The sequence below is a fragment of the Fringilla coelebs genome (assembly GCF_963513975.1).
Source record: "Fringilla coelebs genome assembly, chromosome: 6".
NCBI classification, from domain to species: Eukaryota; Metazoa; Chordata; class Aves; order Passeriformes; family Fringillidae; genus Fringilla; species Fringilla coelebs.
The window spans coordinates 5671142-5692293 of NC_140034.1; the positions used below are offsets into that span (position 1 = coordinate 5671142).

The 21152-nt window shown below is 45.4% G+C and overlaps 1 protein-coding gene across 1 annotated transcript; it reads right to left on the minus strand.

The window, feature by feature from the left end:
* Positions 1-746: 746 nt before the first annotated feature.
* DHRS7 (dehydrogenase/reductase 7) lies at positions 747-18845 on the minus strand. Its single transcript, XM_084208585.1, has 7 exons — positions 18668-18845; positions 13852-14004; positions 8355-8461; positions 7807-8046; positions 2926-3048; positions 1328-1543; positions 747-974 (listed from the first exon to the last, which is right to left on the minus strand). The coding sequence occupies exons 1-7, from the start codon at positions 18801-18803 to the stop codon at positions 939-941; spliced, it is 1011 nt and encodes a 336-aa protein (XP_084064711.1). The 5' UTR covers positions 18804-18845; the 3' UTR covers positions 747-938.
* Between the last annotated feature and the right edge of the window lie 2307 nt (positions 18846-21152).

Below are 21152 nucleotides of genomic sequence, written 5' to 3' on the forward strand. Positions count from 1 at the left end.
TGCCCTGCCACATCCTGTCCCCTGCTGTCACAGGCAGCGTGTCCCACACCCCCACTCACGGCTCACAGAGCCCCTTGGCACAGCCCAGGGTGTTCACAGCCCTGAGGCACGGTACCCTCACCTCAAACCTGTCTGCATCCTGCCTTTGGCAGAAACAGGAGATAAAGCTTTTTCCTGTCTCACAGATCTGTGCAGCTGTGAGCCCCTGTTCAGCTGGTTTGTTTGTTTGGCATTTCTTTGATTTATCTGGAATTCAGGAATTGGAGCACCTTCAGGCTGCTCTTGGGATTACTGGTGGCATCCTGCTCTCAGCAATGGGCCTGAGCCTGGGACTCATCCCATGTGACTCCTGCTTTCTAACCAGGTGTGAGCAGAGCTTTATTTAGTTCTCCCCAACATTTCCTTGCTTTAGATTGTGATGTTGATCACACACAGGGCAGTGTAAGGGCAGCAGAGCCCAGAGGGTAAGTCCTGATGTTGTGTCAGAAATGAAAGGATTTAGCCCTACACACACATTTTGCTCAAGGAACACATCCCAAGCACAGATCAGACACCCTTACCCTCTACACCACACACTTCTTCTTGTGGGGTTTTTTTAATCAACATGAATTAAGAATGAAAGTGAGGGAAACAGGATCCTGGGGTCTATCATTTTAGGCTGCTCACCAGGTATTTGCCCATGTCAGAGCAGCAGCCCAGCCTCTCAGGTGTTTCAGTCCTTGTAAGCTTAAAAATTCAGCCTGTGGGAGTTTGACATGAAACAGGTGTGTTTAGAAAGATTTTTATTTAGTCAAGTATGTTATCAGCTTGATAGATCTGTCGAGTTACAGGATGACAGACATAACAAAACCAAATAAAAGCTGTTTTTTGCAGTCATGCAATATGAAAAGTTTCTCAGCCTTAGCACAAGTACAGCAGGATTTCTTACACGCTCGTCCTTACTTCCTCTTCCTTGAATAAGAGGCATCAGCATCCTGGAAGGAAAGGACATTAAATCAGTATTTCCCCATGCTGTGTTAAAAACAACACTGTGAGTGAACACTTCCTTTGAAACAGCTTGTGACCATGGGCAGTTACAGTGTAAAAGCACAAAGTTTTAAGCTGCATGTGCCGCCCTTACTTTTGTATTTCCTGTTCTTGCAGTACTTGAAGATGGGAGGGAGTTTTTTGTACCAAAAGAATAAACCCCATCTACCAGGGCAGGATCACTGCCCTGCACATCAGGGCTCTAACTGTGACTGAGGAGCAACGCACTCCCAACAAACATTCCCACAGCAGCAGAGTGCAACAAGCAAGCAGTGGGGAGAGGGGCACTCTGCACACTCACAATTCCACTCTTGAAGTTCTGTATCCTCCTCTTGCCCATCCTGTTCATGAGCCACCAGGCCCAGGTGGGCGCGTACTGCCACAGGTAGCACACGGCCAGGTAGGGGTGGTCGCTGATCCAGGCCTCCTTCACGTCGTTGGCCACGCTCACCAGGGTCAGCCGGGCACAGCGATCCGTGGGCATCTTGTGGGACTGGTCCCCGCTGTTCTCGATGGACTGGGGGGGACAGAGCAGGGAGGGGTTAGAACTGCAGCCTGAGAGTGACAGAGGGAGGAAAAGGGCCACACTCCATGCCACAGACATATTCCTCCTAGTTTCCCCACAAGAACTCACCTAGAGACTGGGGCAGGGGAACCCATCCCTCACTATCCTCTGGTTTTCAGTGTGGGAACACCTTCCACCTTCCTTTGGCTTAAATTTTAACCCTTTTAATTAATGCCTCTATTGATGGGTCAAAGGTTAATAAAAATGGATCTCCAAGCTCTGTCCTGCTTCAGCAGGGCTTCCACTTGATGGGGACTGTTCAACAAATTCCCCCATCTGCAGCTCTGAGGAATGGGAACCCCCCAGTTCCCAGCTGTGCCTGCCCCATTCTACACTCAGCTACCCAAGTGAGTAGGTGAGGTCACATTCCCCATAAAATATTCCTGCCAGTTCTCTCCATCTCAACCAAGAGAGAAGCAGCCAGCTGCCTTGGAGCAGGGACATCAGCCTGAGGTCTTGTCACTGTATTATTTAGCAAACATAAACCACAGCCCTGTGAACTTGTGCACATTTCACTCCAGCAATAACAGGCCACTCAAGCAATCTGTCCTTCTGTTTCACAGGGCAAAAGCAGTCCTGGTCTAGATTTGCTCCTCCTCCCTGGTCTTCTGCCACACCGAAATCTGAGGAATGTGTTTTGCAACTTTCACCATTGTTCAAAAAGTACAGTTTTTTTCCACTCAAGTCAGAAGTTTTGCATCACAAAAATCGTTCCAGAACTCAATTCAACAATGGGAGATCCCCTCCCCCTCACTGGTGGGTCATCCTGAGCTTCAAATCGATTGAATTTAGGGCAGATTACAGTTTGATGTATCACAGTAGCAATTTTTGCCAGCTGCTTTGTCAGACAGCCTTTACTAAAAGCCATTGTGCAGTTGGAAGGTTTTGCTTTTCCTCCTGGAACAATCCCTAACAGGAAAGGAATGCACAGCTCGTGTCAGCTGAGCCAGGGCTGTGCCAGCAGCAGCGTCACCCACCAGGGCACAGCGTGACCAGGGCAAACAAAACCCTACCTGTGCAGCAAGGACAGCACTCCCCAGCAGAGCTGTGTCCAGAAAATCCTGGCTTTCACCCCCAAAACTGCAGCACAGGGGCTGTACAGCACATTTTATCAGACTTGGGTTGTTTGTGTTGGAAGAGAGAAGGAATAGCAATTATCAAACTCAATTTTCAGTTGATACCACCAAGAATTACAAGATATACACAGTTCTGCACCACTCAAAGCATTTCTTGGTAAGAAGACAAGGTTAGTGTTTGCAGGGAGGATAAAACCAGACAAAGATACCCCACAAAAGGATCACTGGCCCCAGAACTCAGCAGAACTGAGTCCTTACCTTTGCAAGATTCTCAGTAAAGACATTTTGGATGATCTGGGACTGCACAGGCCCTGGGCAGATTTGGATAATGCTTATCTCAGGGTAGTCAGTCAGCTCAGTCCTCAGAGAATTAAAGAATCCCTAGAAGACAAAAATATAGTTAAATCTTCCTTTCCCATGTTTTCTGCAAGAGTTAGATGATGACATCTTTTCGTACAAATTTATACTGTAAAGATAACAAGATTCTACTACAAGCAATTCCTTCTATTTTCTTTGACACTCAATGGCTAATTTAGCATTTTATCAGCAGTTACAGACATTGATCTATAAGCCAGTGAGGAATCCATCCTCATCTGACCAAATACCCAGTAATTTCTCTAAACTACAGCAAGATTCTGCTGTCCCTGTACTGAGGACAAGCCTTACTGTTTGGCAGTGGAAATGCCACCAACCCTAAGTATTGCAATATCATGGAAATTACCTTTTGCAGGTCAATTGCTGTTTGGGGTGACAGTAGAGTTCACACAGTTTTTATGAAGTAAGTGGCACTGGCTTATGTAAGAAAAGGATGAAAATTTTCACATAGCAAAGTCAAAAGTGCACCCTGACACTTCAGGGCCTTAATCTGCAGCACTGAATTTGCTACAGAGTTTGAAATTGGCAGCCATGTAGATACAAATCTCATTTCAGCTCAGGAATATGCTACCAGTGTATCCAAGTTAAACCAAAATTACAAAAATTGCGAGTACTTCTTTTCTTTAAGCTAAGACAATACAAGGTTTTCTGTAGCAATTGGCATTTAGGCAGCAACTATTATGGGAAACATGGCCAATGCAGAAGGGTGCATTGCACCAAAGCTGCTGGTCAAGCACTCTGGAGGATGATTTAGCCAACACCCCGTCATGTCTTATCTTTGGCCTGGCTACCAGCAGTCCCCTGTATCTATTCCAACACATAATTCTCTGTCCCAGCAGAGACACAGAGTGAGCACAGGCTGATAACGTTCTCCCACTGTAGTAAAATTTTATCACTCTACTCCCATCCAGCTTGGGAGGAGGGCTGGCTGGCCCAGAGCTCTTCCCTGAGCTCAACACAGGCTAAAACCAGTCAGATATGGGCCTGTGGTGACACAGAACCAGCAGGACAAACCACCAAAGCTCAGCAAGGAGCAGCACTCTGACCAACAAGAGGGGCTCCAGTTTCCCAATGGCTGGTGGCTAATTCCAATTTATGGATGCCATACAGGCTTTGCAGTTCAGTTCCCTAAAAACACTGAGCAGGAATTTAAAGTTGTGAGTACCCAGAGGCCCCAGATCTGGGGCTGGATCTTTACAGCATGTCAGCAAAGCCTGGAGAGGACTAAATCCTAATACTGGAAACTGATGTGCCCAGAAATCTGCTCCTGGACACCCAGCAGCTTTGGTTCAAAAATCCAGGCCCTCCCCTGGCTCCCCCACCCTCGTGTGCACAAGCAGGGTTGTGTTTTATCCAGAACTCCAGGCCAATCCTACATCCCAACCTGCACTTTCCCCATCCCTTTCCTTCCCTGAGGGACCCTGAGCCCACTTCTTCCAGAAAAGCCCCAAACCCCCATGTGGTGCAGAGCTGTCACAAAGGTGGGGACTTGGTCCAGCTGAGGATAACATCACACCTAAAAAGGCACATAAAATCACACCTAAAAAGGCACATAAAATCACACCTAAAAAGGCACATTAACCCCCACTTGCCCATCACTCCCTGCCCATTGGAGGTGAGGAACAGAACTGGCTCCCATTTTGCCTGAAGGGAACACACTCAAGATGCACTTCCATGAGTCAGAGAGGTGGAAGAGCATTTGTCTGGGAAATGCTGTGATGGAAGAGAAGCCAGAGCACGGCTCAGTCACTTTTGACAAAGCTCCTACACCTGCTCAGATGCTGGGAGGCTCCTGGGATCCAAGCTGTACCTAACACTGGGCACCTGAGCAGCCACACAGCAGCAGCAGGCAGCTCCAGGGCACTGTCAAAGCCAGGGTGACTCCACTGCCTGTAAACACAAAATGCAAGTAGCCAGAGATGCCAGTGAACTCTTGGTCCTGCTCTGCAGCCATTCTGCTGTCCCACATCCTTCCCTCGTGCTGCAGCTCCAAGGTTTCACACCAGACCAGTGGCACAGCCTTCATCAGCCACACAGGAGGGCCAGGACACTCACCCACCCTAAATCCTGGCTGAAGCACACTGCCAAGGGCCTCTTAAAAAGCAGAGTCTCACATAGACTCAGTCCCCTCTGGGGATGTGTTTTCTAATTCCAGCACTTATCCTTGATATTCAAAGATAGCTGGTATGAAATTCCTCTGCTTCCTCCCAGAAGAGAAGCTTCAAATTCCTCAGCAAGAAAAAATAAGGGCTTCCTCTTACTGAAATTCAGGCAGGGACAGACCCAGATTTGGGAGCAGTAAAGAAACTCCAGTGCAAGAGGAAGAACCTGAGTGTTTCCACCAAGCCCAGACTGAAGAAATTCCACTAAAAACCAGACAGTGAACAGAGAGAGGAGCTGCTGCTGCTCAGTCCTTATGCTTCTTAGACAAGTTCCTGGTGAAGGAACATTTTGAAGGCCACCATTCCTGATCCATGCCCCCAAGTAGGTGAATTACAGCTGGGTGAATGGCACATGATCTCCATGAGCATCATCCCTCCAGGAGGGAAACTGCACCAGGCAGATGCAGACTCCTGTGGGCTTGACTCATGCTCTTACAGCACACCCAGCACTGAAATAAAGGGTAATTTCATCAGTAGAACATTGTTATGAAGAATTCCAGTTGGCATGAATCAAAGCATGATTGTTTCAAGAACAGATTCTAATTCCAGGCAGAATTCCTTCCTTCCTCCTACAACTGCCATTTAAAAGAATTTTAAAAAACCCATAAACTACACAAACAAACAAACAAAAAATAACCCCAAACAAAACCAAGGAAAGGAAGGAATTTTTCAAAAAGAGGTGTAATTAAGTTTGCAGCATTAAGGGTGTCAGTTCTGATAGACTCCAAGGCATGAATTAAAAAAAAAAATACACCAAAACAAGCCAAAAACCACAACAGACAAATCCATGTCAGATGGGCTCACATATTTAATATCTGGTGCCCAAAGCACAACCTTCAAGAAGATCTTAGAATACAGGACAAGTGGATACATGCTGGGAAACCTGAACAGGAAAAGCACCACTTTTTGCTTTGGCTTATTTTCCACTCCCTTCTTCCAGTCTCTATTTCTTTAGATCTCCATCAGAAATGGGCTACAGGGCTAAGGAGGGCTGCCACTCCTACAGAATTCCTTTATCTCAACTGCACTGGTGAAGTTTGTTATTTCAGAAAGTTTTTTCTTGTTTTTGGGGGCTTCATGACCTCATCCAGCTGTAACTCCAGCCTGATCAAAGACTCTCAGGCAGGATATTTCCAAAACCAATATTGCAAGTCCTGTTTCAACACCTGCAATTAGTCTTTCTAGACTTACTGTGAAAGAAATAAGGAAGAAGGTTTGGAGTGTGGCCTAGTTATTGAGCAGAGGTTGAAGCTAATAAAGATAGAAGCAGTTCAGTCAGCTTATTTTAATTAATTTTAGTAAACTATCTCTTTAAAGTTTTATCTGTGCTCTCAATCTTAACATGAGATTGAGAATCCTGAGTATTTTTAAAGCAACACGTGAATTCCTTGTGCTCTGCAATTAATTAGCCATGCTTAGCCCAACTGCACCACACCCAAGGATAATTCAACTGAAAGAACATTTAATAAATAAAGGAGCATGAAGGGAAGTCAGGCTTCTGCTCATTGCATTCTTCTAATTTTAATCTACCAGGCTTAACCCAAGAGCTGGCCTGTAATGGGCAATTCCAGCATTCAAAGGCAGCAGATCTCTCCCCATCACTAACTGAAAAATATTTTTAGCAGAGATCTGTCACCATATTCTACATCTTATATTTTAAAGAGGCTTTGCAGTGTCAGCCACTTGTTCCATTCTTGTTGTTGCTGGTCAAATTGTCAAAAAGATATTGATCCCTTGGCTTAAGCACTTGTTTGTTCTGTTCACATGCTGAAATGCAGCAGGGAGTAAGAAGATGCCAGTTTTTAAACCACCACTGAGCACAGCTGAAGTTTGTTTTGCTGAGATCAAAATGTACATTAGCAGGAGGCCAAACAGTGGTGAAAGACAAATATGCCCAAACAAATTTACTAGTTAAACAAGAGATTCCTCAATGATACAGGCAGAAACTTTTCTGAACTTCTCCTTTATGTTTTTCTACTCCAGTGACACTGCTTTCAAAAACTTTTTCCAGGCAGTGTTGAGTGCTAAGTGTTAGACAGAAGATAACTTCCTATGGCACTGTGAGCTGCCAGTTCTTCACACCACAGAAAGACACAACTCTTGGGAAGAGTCATTCAGCTGTTCCCAGATGGATCAGGAATTCTCATTTCTCTGAGCAGTCTGCCTTACCACTCTCTGTTCTCATTTCACTGTCCTAAAGATCTCCTCAAGTTGTAAAACTCTCACCAATAACTCTTTCTCCCTAAAAGAATGGAGAACTTTAGGGCTCTATATGGAACAGAATAACGCTCTCATAGGGGTATTCCCTCATCTGAAGGCCAGAGGCTGAGGTTTTGTGTTTCACACTGGTATTTAACCATGCAATCGTTAGAACCAATTAAGCTGGCACTTACATTCCAGTCAGGGAAAAAACCTACAGTGGGAACTATTTCACCTTTCAGAGCAAATGAATTCTAAAGGACTTTCTATACCTAAGGATGTTGCATATGCTGTGTGAAATTTCAGGTGAGACTTGTGTTTTCTGCACAGAACAAAGCCCTCTGCTGCAGCACTGGCACTGCTGCTCTTAATTAACTTAATTAACTTCCAGCCTGTAACTCACCTGCAGGGCGTGCTTGCTGGCACAGTAGCCAGTGGCAAGAGGAGCTCCCATGATGCCCATCACACTGCTCACAGTGACAATCTTCCCTCTCTTCCTCTGGATCATGTGGTTCAGGACATACTTTGTCAGGGAGATGGTGCCCAGGTAGTTGAGCTCAATGATGGCATTGTAGACATCCAGGTTGGTGTCCACGAACAAGGAGCGCTGCGAGCGCCCACCGTTGTTGACCAGAACATCAATCTCCAGAGAGATAAGAAGATAAATTAATATAAAAACAATTTCCTTTAATATTTGTGCTTCCTCAGGCAATTCAGGGAGTGTTTAGTCCTCGGGAAGGACCAGTGATTATTTGTTTGTTGATGGAAACCAGAAGCAAGCAGCAGAAGGGATATAAACGCAGGTACGTTTTGGCAAGTTTAATACTGAAGCTGAAGGAAGGTGTAGACATTTCTGAATTTATCATACAGTAAAATAAAAGTGAAATAGGAGCATAAATGCAGGTCTAGGAGACAAAGAAATAAAAGTTTAGCCCCAAAAGCGCATCTTACCTTGCCAAAGTGCTTGAGCACACTGTTGGTTGCAGCTTCATGAGAGGATCTGTCAGTCAGGTCGAGACGCAAAACAAGGATATCATTTTCACTCAGGCTGCTAATCTCTAAAAAACAACCAGAAAGGGAATGGGAGCTGATAAGATTCCCAAAGTCAGAACTGTGGGAAACATAACATGCTTTTAAACACCACATTTTCACAAAGAAGACACCAAGAAACCATAACATCAAGTTGGAAATAAAATGCTTGCTTTGTTTTCATTTTGACCCCCACACAGAATCTATTTTTAATCCTACCAAGTGTTTTTCTCACTATGTTTTTGTATGTGAAAAGCCTGACTTTATTAAACAGGCTTTGTAGCACAATACAGAAGTTTCACTTCTCCAAATAAATTGCAACAGTTAGGAGTAAAATCCAACTGAAACTTTTCACTGAGGGATTCAGAATCACATTGGGAGTCCTGACACTTTGCTTGGATGTCAACAGGTCAAGCATGTTTATTCCTGACAACAGGACTTGTACAATTCACACCCAAAACACAACATACATACCTGAGCAGCTATGAGACAAAGTCTATAGAAACTGAATTATTGGGGGTTTTTGGGAGGAGGTAAATGACTTTTGCTTAATTGACAGCTTTTAACATATCCATGCCCTGAAATAAAAGTCAGCTGCCATCAAGTTCCAGCCTTTATGTCACGTTTTTTCCCCCACTGTCTCTTCAGAACAACTGACCTTTTCCACAGAAGGCATTTCTCCAGCAGTGATTTGTTACCCTGGGGTTTTGGGGCAGATGACTCACAAAAACAAAATCTTCATCATTTCAAGCTTTTTTTAAACTACATCTAACAAGAATTTTTTCACGATTTCTATTAGTCTGTTAATGCTATTTTTTTTCCCCTAAATCAATTCCTAGCCACATCTAGGTGTGGTTGCTCCCCTTTAAACAGCTGCCCTCTTCAGAGAGCCCCAGGCTTTGACTTTTTAATTACTACTTCTTGCAAATATAGAGCAAGCTGAACTTTGTCTTAACAGTGTTATAGAAATAAAGAGGTTACTTAAACCCACGAGTTGCCTCTGTTCAAAGGTCATTAGTATTTAAGCCACTGGTTAAATAAATAAATAATAAACCCAACTGTCTGGTTTAATGCTAGTAGTATTTCCATTTATTGCTCCCTCCAACTGCTCCATGTGCATTTTCTCCTCCATTTCTTCCAGAAATAGAGCAGTAAAATGTAGTTTAAGCTGCCCTCTCAGGGGCACAACTCTGCCTCGTGCTGCCTGAAGCAGATTTGCACAGCTGATACCTGTTGGGGTGTGGATGCTTCTGCCATGGGTTAACAAGACCACAGGGCCAGCCCAGCCATGAAATCTACAGAGGGAAGAAAGGAAAGAGCAGAGCAAGAGACAGAGGCTGCTGGTAAGGAAGGAAGTGCTCTTTTTTAAGACGTCAGAAACATCTGACATCAGGAAACTTTAAACCAGAAACCTTGTAGAGGATTTCCACATTCAAACTGTGCACCTCCAGCAGCTTCCTTAGTTCTTTCTAGGGTGAGGGATCCTTACTTCAGGCACTCCTCAGACAGCTTTTACAAAAGCCAAGCATTCCTGTTACCCTTTTCTGAACTCCTTCTCCCCTTCATTATCCCACTGTTTTTCTGGCTGATGACCAGCACTGGTGCAGAAGCACATATGGCTCCCAATTTCTGCACTGCCAGAATGGTGTTCCTCACTGCTTTTACCAGCAAACCCAAATATTCCACTGCTCCCCTTGCCTGCTACCAAAGTGAGGTTTTCAATGGAACAATTATGATATCCAGAAAACACACCTGGCCCCCAAGTGGGAGACCTTAAAGTTCATTGCTTGGATTTCAGATTAACAACTCTTTTTCAATACATGCTGACCTCAGGTAGCAGTTTCTCATAACATGATAAACATTATAGCTCAGAGTAATATTTTCCAGCTCTTCTGCATTTTCTCTTCTTTCTTTTCTTCCTCCCTTGTATAAATGCCCTTCAACAGAGGTTGAGCTTTGGGCAGAGGCTGATCAACGTGACCTCCTGGGGTCCATTTCAACCTCAATTACTGTATAATCCTTGAACTTAGAGATTGCCTGTCACTCATTTGGCCTATCCATAATTAAATCATATCTGACCTTTGCCAAACCGAGAAACATTCCCTCCCAACTTGATTTTTTTCTTATTAGGGTTTTTGAGAGAAAACAGCCTCCAACATTTCTGAGAAAAGGAAGAGTGGTTGGGGGAAATAGAGAAGCCTCTCGCAGGAGCTGAGTTATACAAGTTGTTTTCTCTGCCTCCTGTCCAAGTGCAGTGAAGTGTTGAGCACATGCATGACTCAACAGGGATTACCTCTCCCCCTCAGCTTTTAAGCAGTGTAGAATGCACAAACCTGTACCACAGGGTGGTGTCACTAAACTTTGAACAAGATATATGCTCAGTTGCTGCTGTGTTCAACCTCTACAGCAGGCGTGTTGCAGCACATGAGCTCCAATTATGCCCCATAAATCAGCCAAATTCACACTGATGTTGCACATTGCTGCTCAGGCTTCATCCACCCCACTCAAACCTTACAGGACAGTCTTGAACTCAGCTGCCAAGAGAAAAACATGCAGGTGGAAGCAGGCACAGGCCACCCAGGAAGCACATGGACAAGCATGCAGAGATGGAATCAGGAAAATCAATGCCCAGGTGGAGTTGAAACTGGAATTTCCACTGGAGTTGAGGAATGTGAAAAGCAGCAAAGGGTCCTCAGGTCCAGCAGCAACAAAAGGGAGGCCAAAGACAGGGTGAGCTCACTGCTGGACAGGGATGGTGAGGAAGAAATGCTGAAATGCACAGAAAAACCTGAGGTACTCAATGCCTTCTTTGCCCCAGTCTTCTCTGGCAAGATCTCCTCTCAGGTCTCCCACACTCCTGAGGCTACACTCTGGGGAAAGAAACACTACCACAGTCAGACAAATTAGGGACAAAATGCACCTACAAGCAGGGCAAAATATGCATCCATGATTTACAAGAGCTGACCAATGTCCCTCCTTTTCGGAATTTTCTTCTAAATGGAGTCGCTCCCCAGGGACAGCAAGAAAACAAATATCACAAAGCCTAACCTCAGTCTTTGGGAAAATGACGTGGCAATTCCTCCTGAAAGCAATTTTCAAATAAGTGGAGGACAAGAAGGTGTGTGGGAAAAGCCACCATGGATTTAGCATGGCCATATACTGCCTGACCAACTCAACTGCTTTTTGTGATCAGCTGTGCCATCCCTCCATGATCAATATGTTTGATTATCTTCATTAATGACCCAGATTATGGGGGAAAACCACAGATTTTCATAAAGTTTTGCTTTAACATCAAGTTCAGAGGAGCAGCCCTGCTGCAGGGCTGGACTGCCATGCAGAGGCACCTTAAGTTCTAAGAACAGTCTGACAAACCTCATTAAGCTCAATAAATTATAATGCAGATTTTCACACCTAGGACAGGACACAGAAGCTGGCTGTAGAAAACCTGAACTATCACAGAATAGTTTAGGTTGGAAGGGACCTTAAGTGTCACCTCATTCTAAACCCCTGCCATGGAGAAAAACACCTTCCACTAGACCAGGCTGCCCAAAGACTCATCCATCCTAGCCTTGGATGCTTCCAGGGATGGCACAGCCACAGCTACTCTGGGTAACCTGTCCCAGGGCCTCACCAGCCTCAAAAGCAAGAATTTCTCCCAAATACCTAATCCAAACCTGGTTTCTGTCAGTTTAAAGCCGCTCCCCCTTGTCCTGTCACCTCCTGCCCTGGTTATGTTTCTGTTACTGAAGAGTTTCCAATAATCCTACTAATCAGACCTCCAGTTAAAGCAAAGTTCACGAGCAAACATTTGCAAAGCACAGGGCTACATAAGACTTCCAAGGATGTGCAAGGCACAGCTCAGACATTCACAGGGACAGTGGAAGTTGGCAGAGGCAGAAATCTGTCACTATAGGACACAAAATAGCACAACATGCACACACAGCTCTCCAAGGTAAAGAGAGCATTTTTAATTTCTGACTCCAACATTTAGAGATTTCCAAAAGTGACAGTGGATTGGAGGGTGACAGTGCCACCTCTCTGATGACACTGGACAAACCAACAGTCCATCAAATTTCTCCTCCTCCATAAAAGAATACAAAACATTAAGTTATTTACATAAAGTGTGTGAGAAAGCTCATTACAAGAATGCGAACCTCAGAAGGCTTAGTAAAATCTTTCAAAACCAGGGCGACAGAAATCATCTCAGATAAATCAATGCTCTTGGCCCACAGGACTTGAAATAATATTTCTGAATATTCCTTAGCACATCCCACAGGTATTTCCTGAAAGTGCCTGTCCAGGATTACAGCTGCTGCCAGCCTGTCTCGTGTCATCAGTTTTGCAATCACAGCCATGGACGCAAATGCTGTTGCAGCCTTCTGCTGACCATTGCATCACACAGCACTGGGATTTTGTCACAACTGCCACTTCACCACACTGGCATCACATGTCCCCTGCCTCCTTTTAAATATCAGACTCTTTAGTTGACTGCTTTTTGGAGCCCTCAGAAAATAAAACCAGGAAAAAAGGAGTTGTGCATTTTTGAAAGTTCCTTGAAAGCTTTTCTGAGTAGGCTGCTGCAACTTTCAGCTTTCTAGACATGTCTAGGTGCTAATCCAAGAAAAACATCTGATTATTCTCTAGCACACATTCCAAGTAGACTGTGGACATTCTGTCAACATTGCTAAGACTGAACCCTCGGTGTGATAACACATTCCACATAAAATACTCCATCCTGAGCTACAGAGGATAAATAGTCTGAAAAAATGCATAATGTTAATCATGTTCAAACCCTCTATCTATCAGTGTGAATTAACTGCCTATTCCTCTTGCTGCTGAGCCAGAAAACAGGAGGAAAAAAGAGAAACAGGAGGAATGAAGCCAGACCACTGAGTCATCAGGCATATGAAAGCTAACTGGAAGGTAACTGGAATAGTTAAAATTTTGCTCCACATTTTTTCCTCTTGATTACAGGAGATCCTCCTTCTCCCACATTCTTAGAACAACTTTTTTATTAGTCCATTTTGTGAAGAGCAAAGTGAGTTTTCTCTCTGCCTGTGCACAAACCTGAAGAAAGAATATTTCTTAGCTACAAGCAGCTAGGTAGTTTGGTTCTTTACAGGATGATACCCCTGGGATTGTTTCCTCCATTCCCCACAGTATTTATCCCATTTCTTAATCTAGTATTTTACAAAAGGACTTGCAACTGATAATGAGATTTTTAGGTAACAGAGGCTTATGTAGGAAGTTGAAATGCATGTCTATACAAAGGCTCTTCACTCACAAAAAGATACCAGCTCTGTATAAAGTTGACTTTCCCCATTCAATTTATTCTGGTGCTACGTGGGTTAGTGCTCCTGTGGCAATTCCAGCCCAGGCAGGGTGGAACTGCTGGCATGGAGTGCTAGGTTGTACTTACGGAGGCATTTCTTTTTCACTCTCTGCAGCTCATCCTCCCTTCTGGCAGAGATGGCAAGCAGGGCTCCCAGCTTTGCCAGCTGGTAAGCCAGTTCTTCTCCGATGCCACTCGAGGCTCCTGTCACCCAGACAACCTTGCCACGCAGTTCATGTTCTAGCAAAAGAATCAAGACAGCAGTTCACACATTGCCAATGCTAGGATAAGCATCTCACTCACTGCAGGGGTGGAATCTGGGGCTGTTTTTAAGAAATATGCTCATTTTGGGGGGTATTACAAAACCCTGACTTCTTTATGTTTTAGTCACATGCAGTTGTGAAATTGCTCATAGTTGTTCTGTTGCCATTTGTACTTTGTTCCAAGGCTGATCTGAATAAACATGGGTTATTTACCTGATGGAAGGAATCTGATTGCATTTCTGCAGGCCATCCACACATAACAATTCCACTAACCCCATCAAAAACAGTTTCAGAGGAAAAGGGGGAAGAGAATTCTTGGAATTGACAGGAAACAGTTATTGTATTGCAAACACAAACAAAAGCCTAAGCAAGTCTTTCCCATTAACGTTTCATCCCCAAAAATGTCCCAGAGTAATTGCTGACTGAGTAAAATTCTCTGAACAGAAAGACAGCTAATCACAAAAACCCAAATGGGTTTCCATCCTCTTTGTTTAGCATCTGATGCAGGTTAGCTCCTGCACTGGCCAGGGCACAGTACACAGAGTTCCCAAGGTGTAAATTCACAGTGGATTCCCCAGCTCCTGCCCTGACATGCTTTTTTAACCTGTAGTAAAATCAAGAGCATCTTGCTCTGTTTACAGCTCTGCTGATAATGCCTGTTCCCACTTGTCTACAATCATTGCCACTCCATGGTACACCTGGGAAAAGCCTTAGCATTCCAGACCTACATCCAAAATCAGCAAACACCACAGACAGCTGCAAAATCACTCAGTTAATTCCAGAACACGATTTAGGGATGAAAGATCACAAATATCAGAGCACTTTCCAGAAGGAATCATTGCCTGACACACCTCTGTGCTCCTCAAGACCAGCCATAGTGAGTATCAGTCTTGGGGAAAATCTGACTCACTCAGAGCACTGCTGACAGGAGCTCTTCCCTCTGTTTCTCAAGTTTCTGCATTCCAGCATCTAGCCAACCAAGATTTCAAGGCATAATTCAAATATCAGAGCCAAATGCAGTTCCTGAGGCTTAAAACCAGTTCCATTCTGAAAAGTCAGAGTAGAATTTTCAACTCACTGAAACTTAACCATTAATTTAATTTAGAAAAAAATACTCTTTTTCCACTGTGGCTGAGACTGCTTTTACTTCCTGCTCTCTCCAGTAATCAGTTCCTGGTTCTCTCTACACCACACTGTGTTTCAAATTCCTACTTTTGGAGTCCTAATGACACAAATCCCACAAGGAGACCAGCACCAAAACCCTTCACCCTTCAGACAAAAGCAGTGAGCACTCAAGACTGGCTGTCCAAGCTCAGCTTGACTTTGTGGGGCTGGCAGTAAGTATTATTTGTCTTTTCTTCAGCTGACTGCATTTCAGCCCCCAAAAAAATCCCTCCTAAACCCAGGCCTTTGTGGCTTGGGGTTGTTTGGAGTTTCTTGTTTCTAAAAACACTAACAACAGCCACAGGAGTCACTTCCCAAAGGAGAGATGTATTCTAAGGTTATGAACTAGGGAGGTGGAAAGAGCTTCTGTTGTAGTTGTAGAAATATCCATGTGTTCATCATCAGAACAAATGGCTGCTGTCTGTAAAGCTTGTTCACACTCTATCCCGACAGTTTTACTCCAACATATTCCAAATTTATTGAACCAAACACAACAAACTTGGGAGTTTGCCTCTCCTACAACATTTTTTCCTGCAGAAAGCCCAGGCAGACAAACACTACACAAACAAAACAACACATGAATGTAATTTCAGCCCTGCTTACCACACTCATTCCTCTTGCTACTGAAAACAAATCCGCTTCCTCCTCCTACCACTCAGTTTCCCTGCTCCCAACCTGTCTTGGGCAGCTTCTCAGCAGTTATTCAGGATCTTGTTCTGTGAACAGAATAATTAACTGAGATAAGGAGAGTTTCCCCACCAGTTCCCCAGAGCTGATCTTGACCAAGCACTGAGCTGCTGAGAGTTAACACAATGGGAAACCTCAAATGCTGCTGGTGCAGAACAAGTACCAAACCATCAACTTTGCTCCAGAATAAACGTCCTGTTGTTGCTGAAAATAAGTTTAAAAATTAACCATGCCAAATTAAAAAATAAAAGGAGATTATGCCATTACTAACTATTAACTGCTGTGCTACAAAGCGTAACAAATGAGAGGCTGAACTGACTAGCACTGCAAGTAACCCAAAAAGTTGGTTTGTAGTTCTGCTTAGAGTTTTTTCTAACATTTTATAGCTCTTATAGCACAAGGTTGCCATGTCATTTCTTTCAGGAAAATGATTAGAAGTGGAGAAGTTTAAAACAGAACATCTGCTCCAGTGCCCTAAAGAATCATACCATTATTCCTAAATTTAGGAGCAGAGCTTTCATACATGGGAAGTTCCCCCTTAGCTTCATAATTGCTGAAAAGCACAGGGTTTAGGGTGACTTCCATGCACTCAGAAAAACACAGCACAGAAGGAAAGGCATCCAGCACCCACATCCTTCTCTCCTGACCACACACATATTCAGAGGATGGGAAGCAATCCAGCACCTGCCAATGAATAAATCCAAAAGTCAAATTTCCCTATAAAATTGTATCACTGAATTGGAACAAGTCTTACCTATATTAAGGCCTTTCTTTGTAATTATAATTTATAGTATAAGAAACACAGGAGATCTGTCCACTTTCTACTAAACACCTTCATCTCCAAAAACTTCAACACCCATAATAATGTTGTAGAAGTGATAACACAAAATGATGACTGCAAGAGTGATAGTTCTAAAAATACCTTTAATTAAAAATTAAGGGATCCACACATTATTTACCTAGGCACCCTCCATTACATGCACAATATGGGGAAAAGGAAGAGGGAAAAGTTATTTCATGAAACATCTTTTCTAGTGTTTGTCTCTTCTGTTTTCCTACCTAGTTTGTTAAATGGTACCATTTCAGTTAAATATTTTACTTAATAACAAGCTCAGAGGCTGGGGGGGGGAAAGGGGAGGTGGCGAAAACACAGCTGACCTCCAATGTTGATGAATTTTTGCCTGATTCTTCTTGCATTACATGTTAAAACAACCCCATCATAAAGTTACGCTACACAGGTCTTTGCATGTGAATTTTTAGACTACTTAAAGGGTTTCCAGGCCTTCATTAATTCTGAAGGGTGCACTCAAAAACACTGTTTACCCAAGAGAGCTCCTACATCTTGATGCATATTGCACATAGATCCCTCAGGACAAAACTTCAATTCTGTTTGTATTAGTGAAGATTTATCTGCCCTGATTCTTTCCATGCTCTTTACAAAGTCCACACGCTAGGATTTTTTTGCAGTTTTGTTTCAGCAAGGGAATGTTCTGATAAAGTTCATACAAAACTTTGGGCTGATTACCTAAACAGCTATGGGAGATTGTTCACACTGATTTAAATGCAGTATTTTTCATAGCTTTATTACTTTTGCTAGTCCATCTAATGGAGAACAGAAAAGAATGCACATTTGCAGGAAGCTTGTACTGAGAGCAAGGATGTCTCAAGTTTGTCCTACTCTTCTCTCCAGCTGTTCCTCACACCAAACTTCACCTGCACCACCATCCCCTAAGGAATCACAGTCCCAAACTCAAACCCACACTCCACCACTGCTGGTCCACCTTCATTCCATGCAGTCCCTCCTCCCTATCTCAACCCTACAGCCCATTTCAATTCCCACATGGGATATCTTATAGTGCCTCTCATCCCACCTTCCATCCCCAGTCTCGATTTCCACCTAAAGCACCTGCAGCCAGGAGCTCACAGCAGCCACAAACCACCCCAGCAGGCTAAGCTAAGGGGGGATATTCACAAATTTGTGCCTTTTCTGACCAAAAGCCTCTATTAAGCTAACAAAACCTATGATTTCTAGGTTTTTGATTTTTAGGTTTCTAGGTCCAGAAACAGAGAATCGCAGTCAGAATGGAAAGTTCAACACGAGCAAGAACTGAAAGTGCCTGTCTGACAGTGCTCCATTGAACTTTTGTCCCCCAGGTGACCAAGGCAACACCTTTCAGAGATGCAGGGACAGTCCCTAAAAGCATCGCCTGCCGGGGCTGCTCCCTGGAGCCGTTCAGAGCACAATCCACGGAACAGGAAACCCTGTTAGCATTAACAATACTCATGTTTACTTCACCGTAAACACTGTCGACAGCCCTGTGAACGCAATTTCAGCTTGAAGATCGCAGAACAGGCTGGAGCAGCAGCTACACAGGCTACAAAGCCACTCGTCCCGACCACAAGGGCCAGCCACCCTCGTCCCTTTCCGAGCCTTCCTCCCACACTGTCCCTGTGCTCAGCTGCTCCGTGGGGCCCTGCCAGGACCGGGAACCTGCCCAGAAACTGCAAAACAAACAGTTCTGGCCCAAAGGAGCCAGCCCTCGGCCCAGACCCGCGGGAGCTCCCGGGTGCCCCGAAGTGGCTTTTTGAGCCGCTCTGCCGGCACGGGGGGCACCACGCACCTTATCCAGGTGAAGGGCAGGTAAAGTGCACTTTTGGGGTATACTTATGGACAACCCCACGGGACAGCTGATGCCACCACCCCCCCTGCGCTCCCCGCCACCCTCTTCACCGAGCGCCCCGCGGTCCCCCCGCGGTCCCCTGGCGGGGCTGCTGGCGGGCGGCATTACCTGGCTTCTTCCCCCACCTCTCGGCCCAGAGCAGCGTGAGGTCCCCGTCGGCCCTCAGCCAGCGCAGCAGCTGCACCAGCAGCGCCAGGAGGGCCCCTCCCGCCAGCGCCAGGCACAGCGCGCACCCCCACGCCATCGCCGCCGCACCGCCGCCCACCCGCACGGCGCCCCTTTATCGGGAGCCGCCCCCGCTGCCCGCTGCCCGCAGCCAGCGCCGGCCTCCTCCCCGCCTCCCTCCCTTCCACCCCCGTCCCCTCCCTTCCCCGGCCGCTCCGCTCCGCTCCGCTCCCCCCGCGGCGGGAGGCGCTCCCCGCCCGGCCCCGCGGCCGCCAAGGCTGCGGCGATAAGCGCGGGGTCTGTGGGGCAGAGGCCGAGCGTGCCGCCGGGGGTGAAGGTCGGTTTCTGGGAGCGGAGCGCTTTGTTTCCCCGCCTGGCCGTGCCCCCAGGGCAGCCAGGGCTGCCCGACCTTTCCCCGCTGCAAAGAGCGCTGCCCACCGCGCGTCCCGGGCAGCGGCACCGCGGCCATGGCTTGGCTTCGGTGTGCAGGGACCAAACGCTGCTCCGAGAACAAAAACCAGTTTCCCGTTTCCCTCCTGGCTGTGCCTACGAGACACCGGCGATTCCTTTCCCTTCTGGAGCTCTCCGAGGGCTTCCAGCCCAGGTGCAGCCACCCCCAGCCCCTGTGACAGGTCGCATCCTTTCCCAGACAGGTTCCTGCAGGAATGCTGCCCTTGGACATGCTTCCTGCTTCCCACCTGTGAATGCGAACCCAGTTTTCACATGGACCCACTCACACCAATGTTTCAGACCTTGGGTCCCAAAATTTGTGGTAGTGGAACCCCAAGTACTGAAACCACCAGGGACTGCAGCATTTCTGGTCATCATGTCACTCATCTACAGTTCTTAAGGACAGATTTATTAGTGCTTATGTGCAGAGGTGAAAAACTGTTCTTACTGCTTTGATGTAGCAAAGTATTTCACAAGAGGAGGTATAGATGCAAAAAAAGAGGCTGGATAGGGACTTTTTACAAGGACATACAGTGATAGGACAAGCAGGAATGGCCTTAAGCTAAAGGAGGGTAGGTTTGGATTTGGTATTAGGAAGAAATTCTTCCCTGTGAGACTGCTGAGGCCCTGGCACTGGGTGCCCAGAGCAGCTGTGGCTTCCCAGTGCCTGGCAGTGCTCCAGGCCAGGTTGGATGGGGCTTGGAGCAACCTGGGATAGTGGAAACTGTCCCTGCCCACGGCAGAAGGGTTGGAACAAGATGATCTGTGAGGTCTCTTTCAACCCAAACTGTTCTATGATTCTGTGAAAAGGGTAACCCACAGTAATCCCTGGCTCCTCACCAGATATGACACAAATGCATGCAGAGCTTATGTGGGACAGGACATACATCCTGTTCCCAAAATCTCACAGGCTCAGGGCCCTGATCTGTCAGCAGATGCAGCACAGGATGGCTCTTTACCACACACAGCTGCTCGGTCTGTTCCTGCTCCACCAGTGAGCAAAGAATTCATGAATCACCTCCTGAATTACCATAAAATTTGCATTACAGCTTTTTGGGGCAAAACATGGCCATGGTCTACCTTTGAACCTTTGGGCTACTACTGATTTTTCAGCAAATCAGTCCAAACCTACTTCATACCACAAGGGAAATGTGATGGAAAATAAAAATATACCATCAACATACTTTGTTTCTGTAAATAGCCCCAGTCATCAACCATGTTCAAACTAATAACTGTAAATTAAATGGTTGTGGTAGTTCAGAATAGAAGCAGGCCAGTGAAGGTTATAAAGGAAGTCACAGAACTATGAATGTTCACAGTTACACAGTTATAGGTAACAGGTATTCTTTTTATTTTTCTGTTTTCTCCTGTTTTACTGGGTTGAGAATTATTTATCTAATGTTAATGTAATTCACAGTGCAAGGGAACCTTAATGTCTTGGAAAATACAAATAATATAAACAAATAGCAAGTAATTAAACTGTTTCCTGGGTCTCATTTCCTACTTGTGCTAAATGCAGGGGGTGCACACACAATTGTGGAGCTTTGAGCCACAACACACCCAAACAGGCAGTATAAAGCTGGAAAAGGATGTAAACTGCAGCTGCACAGTGTACTCCCAGTGGGGGTTTTCCCAGCTATCCCCAAAGACACAGGAATGCAGCAGCTGGGGCTGAGCACAGAAAAGATGAGTAGGAGAAACTCACAAGCATCTTGTGATGAAGTTCCAGCATCTTGTGATTGGTTAGTGGTGAGAATTCATTGTGTTAACTCTGTGCTTCAACCCTTCTTTTACGACAAAGCTGAGTAAAATATATTTCTCTTGTTAAAAGAAAAAAAAGGTTAAATCAGGGAGTTTTTGTGCATTTGAACACCTGCACAGTCTCCATCAGTTGAGATTTTATGTCCTGCCCTGAGATAGGCATGAAGTTCCTGCTTGGTGCCAACCTGAGCTTGGGAAGGAGAGCACTCAGAAAACT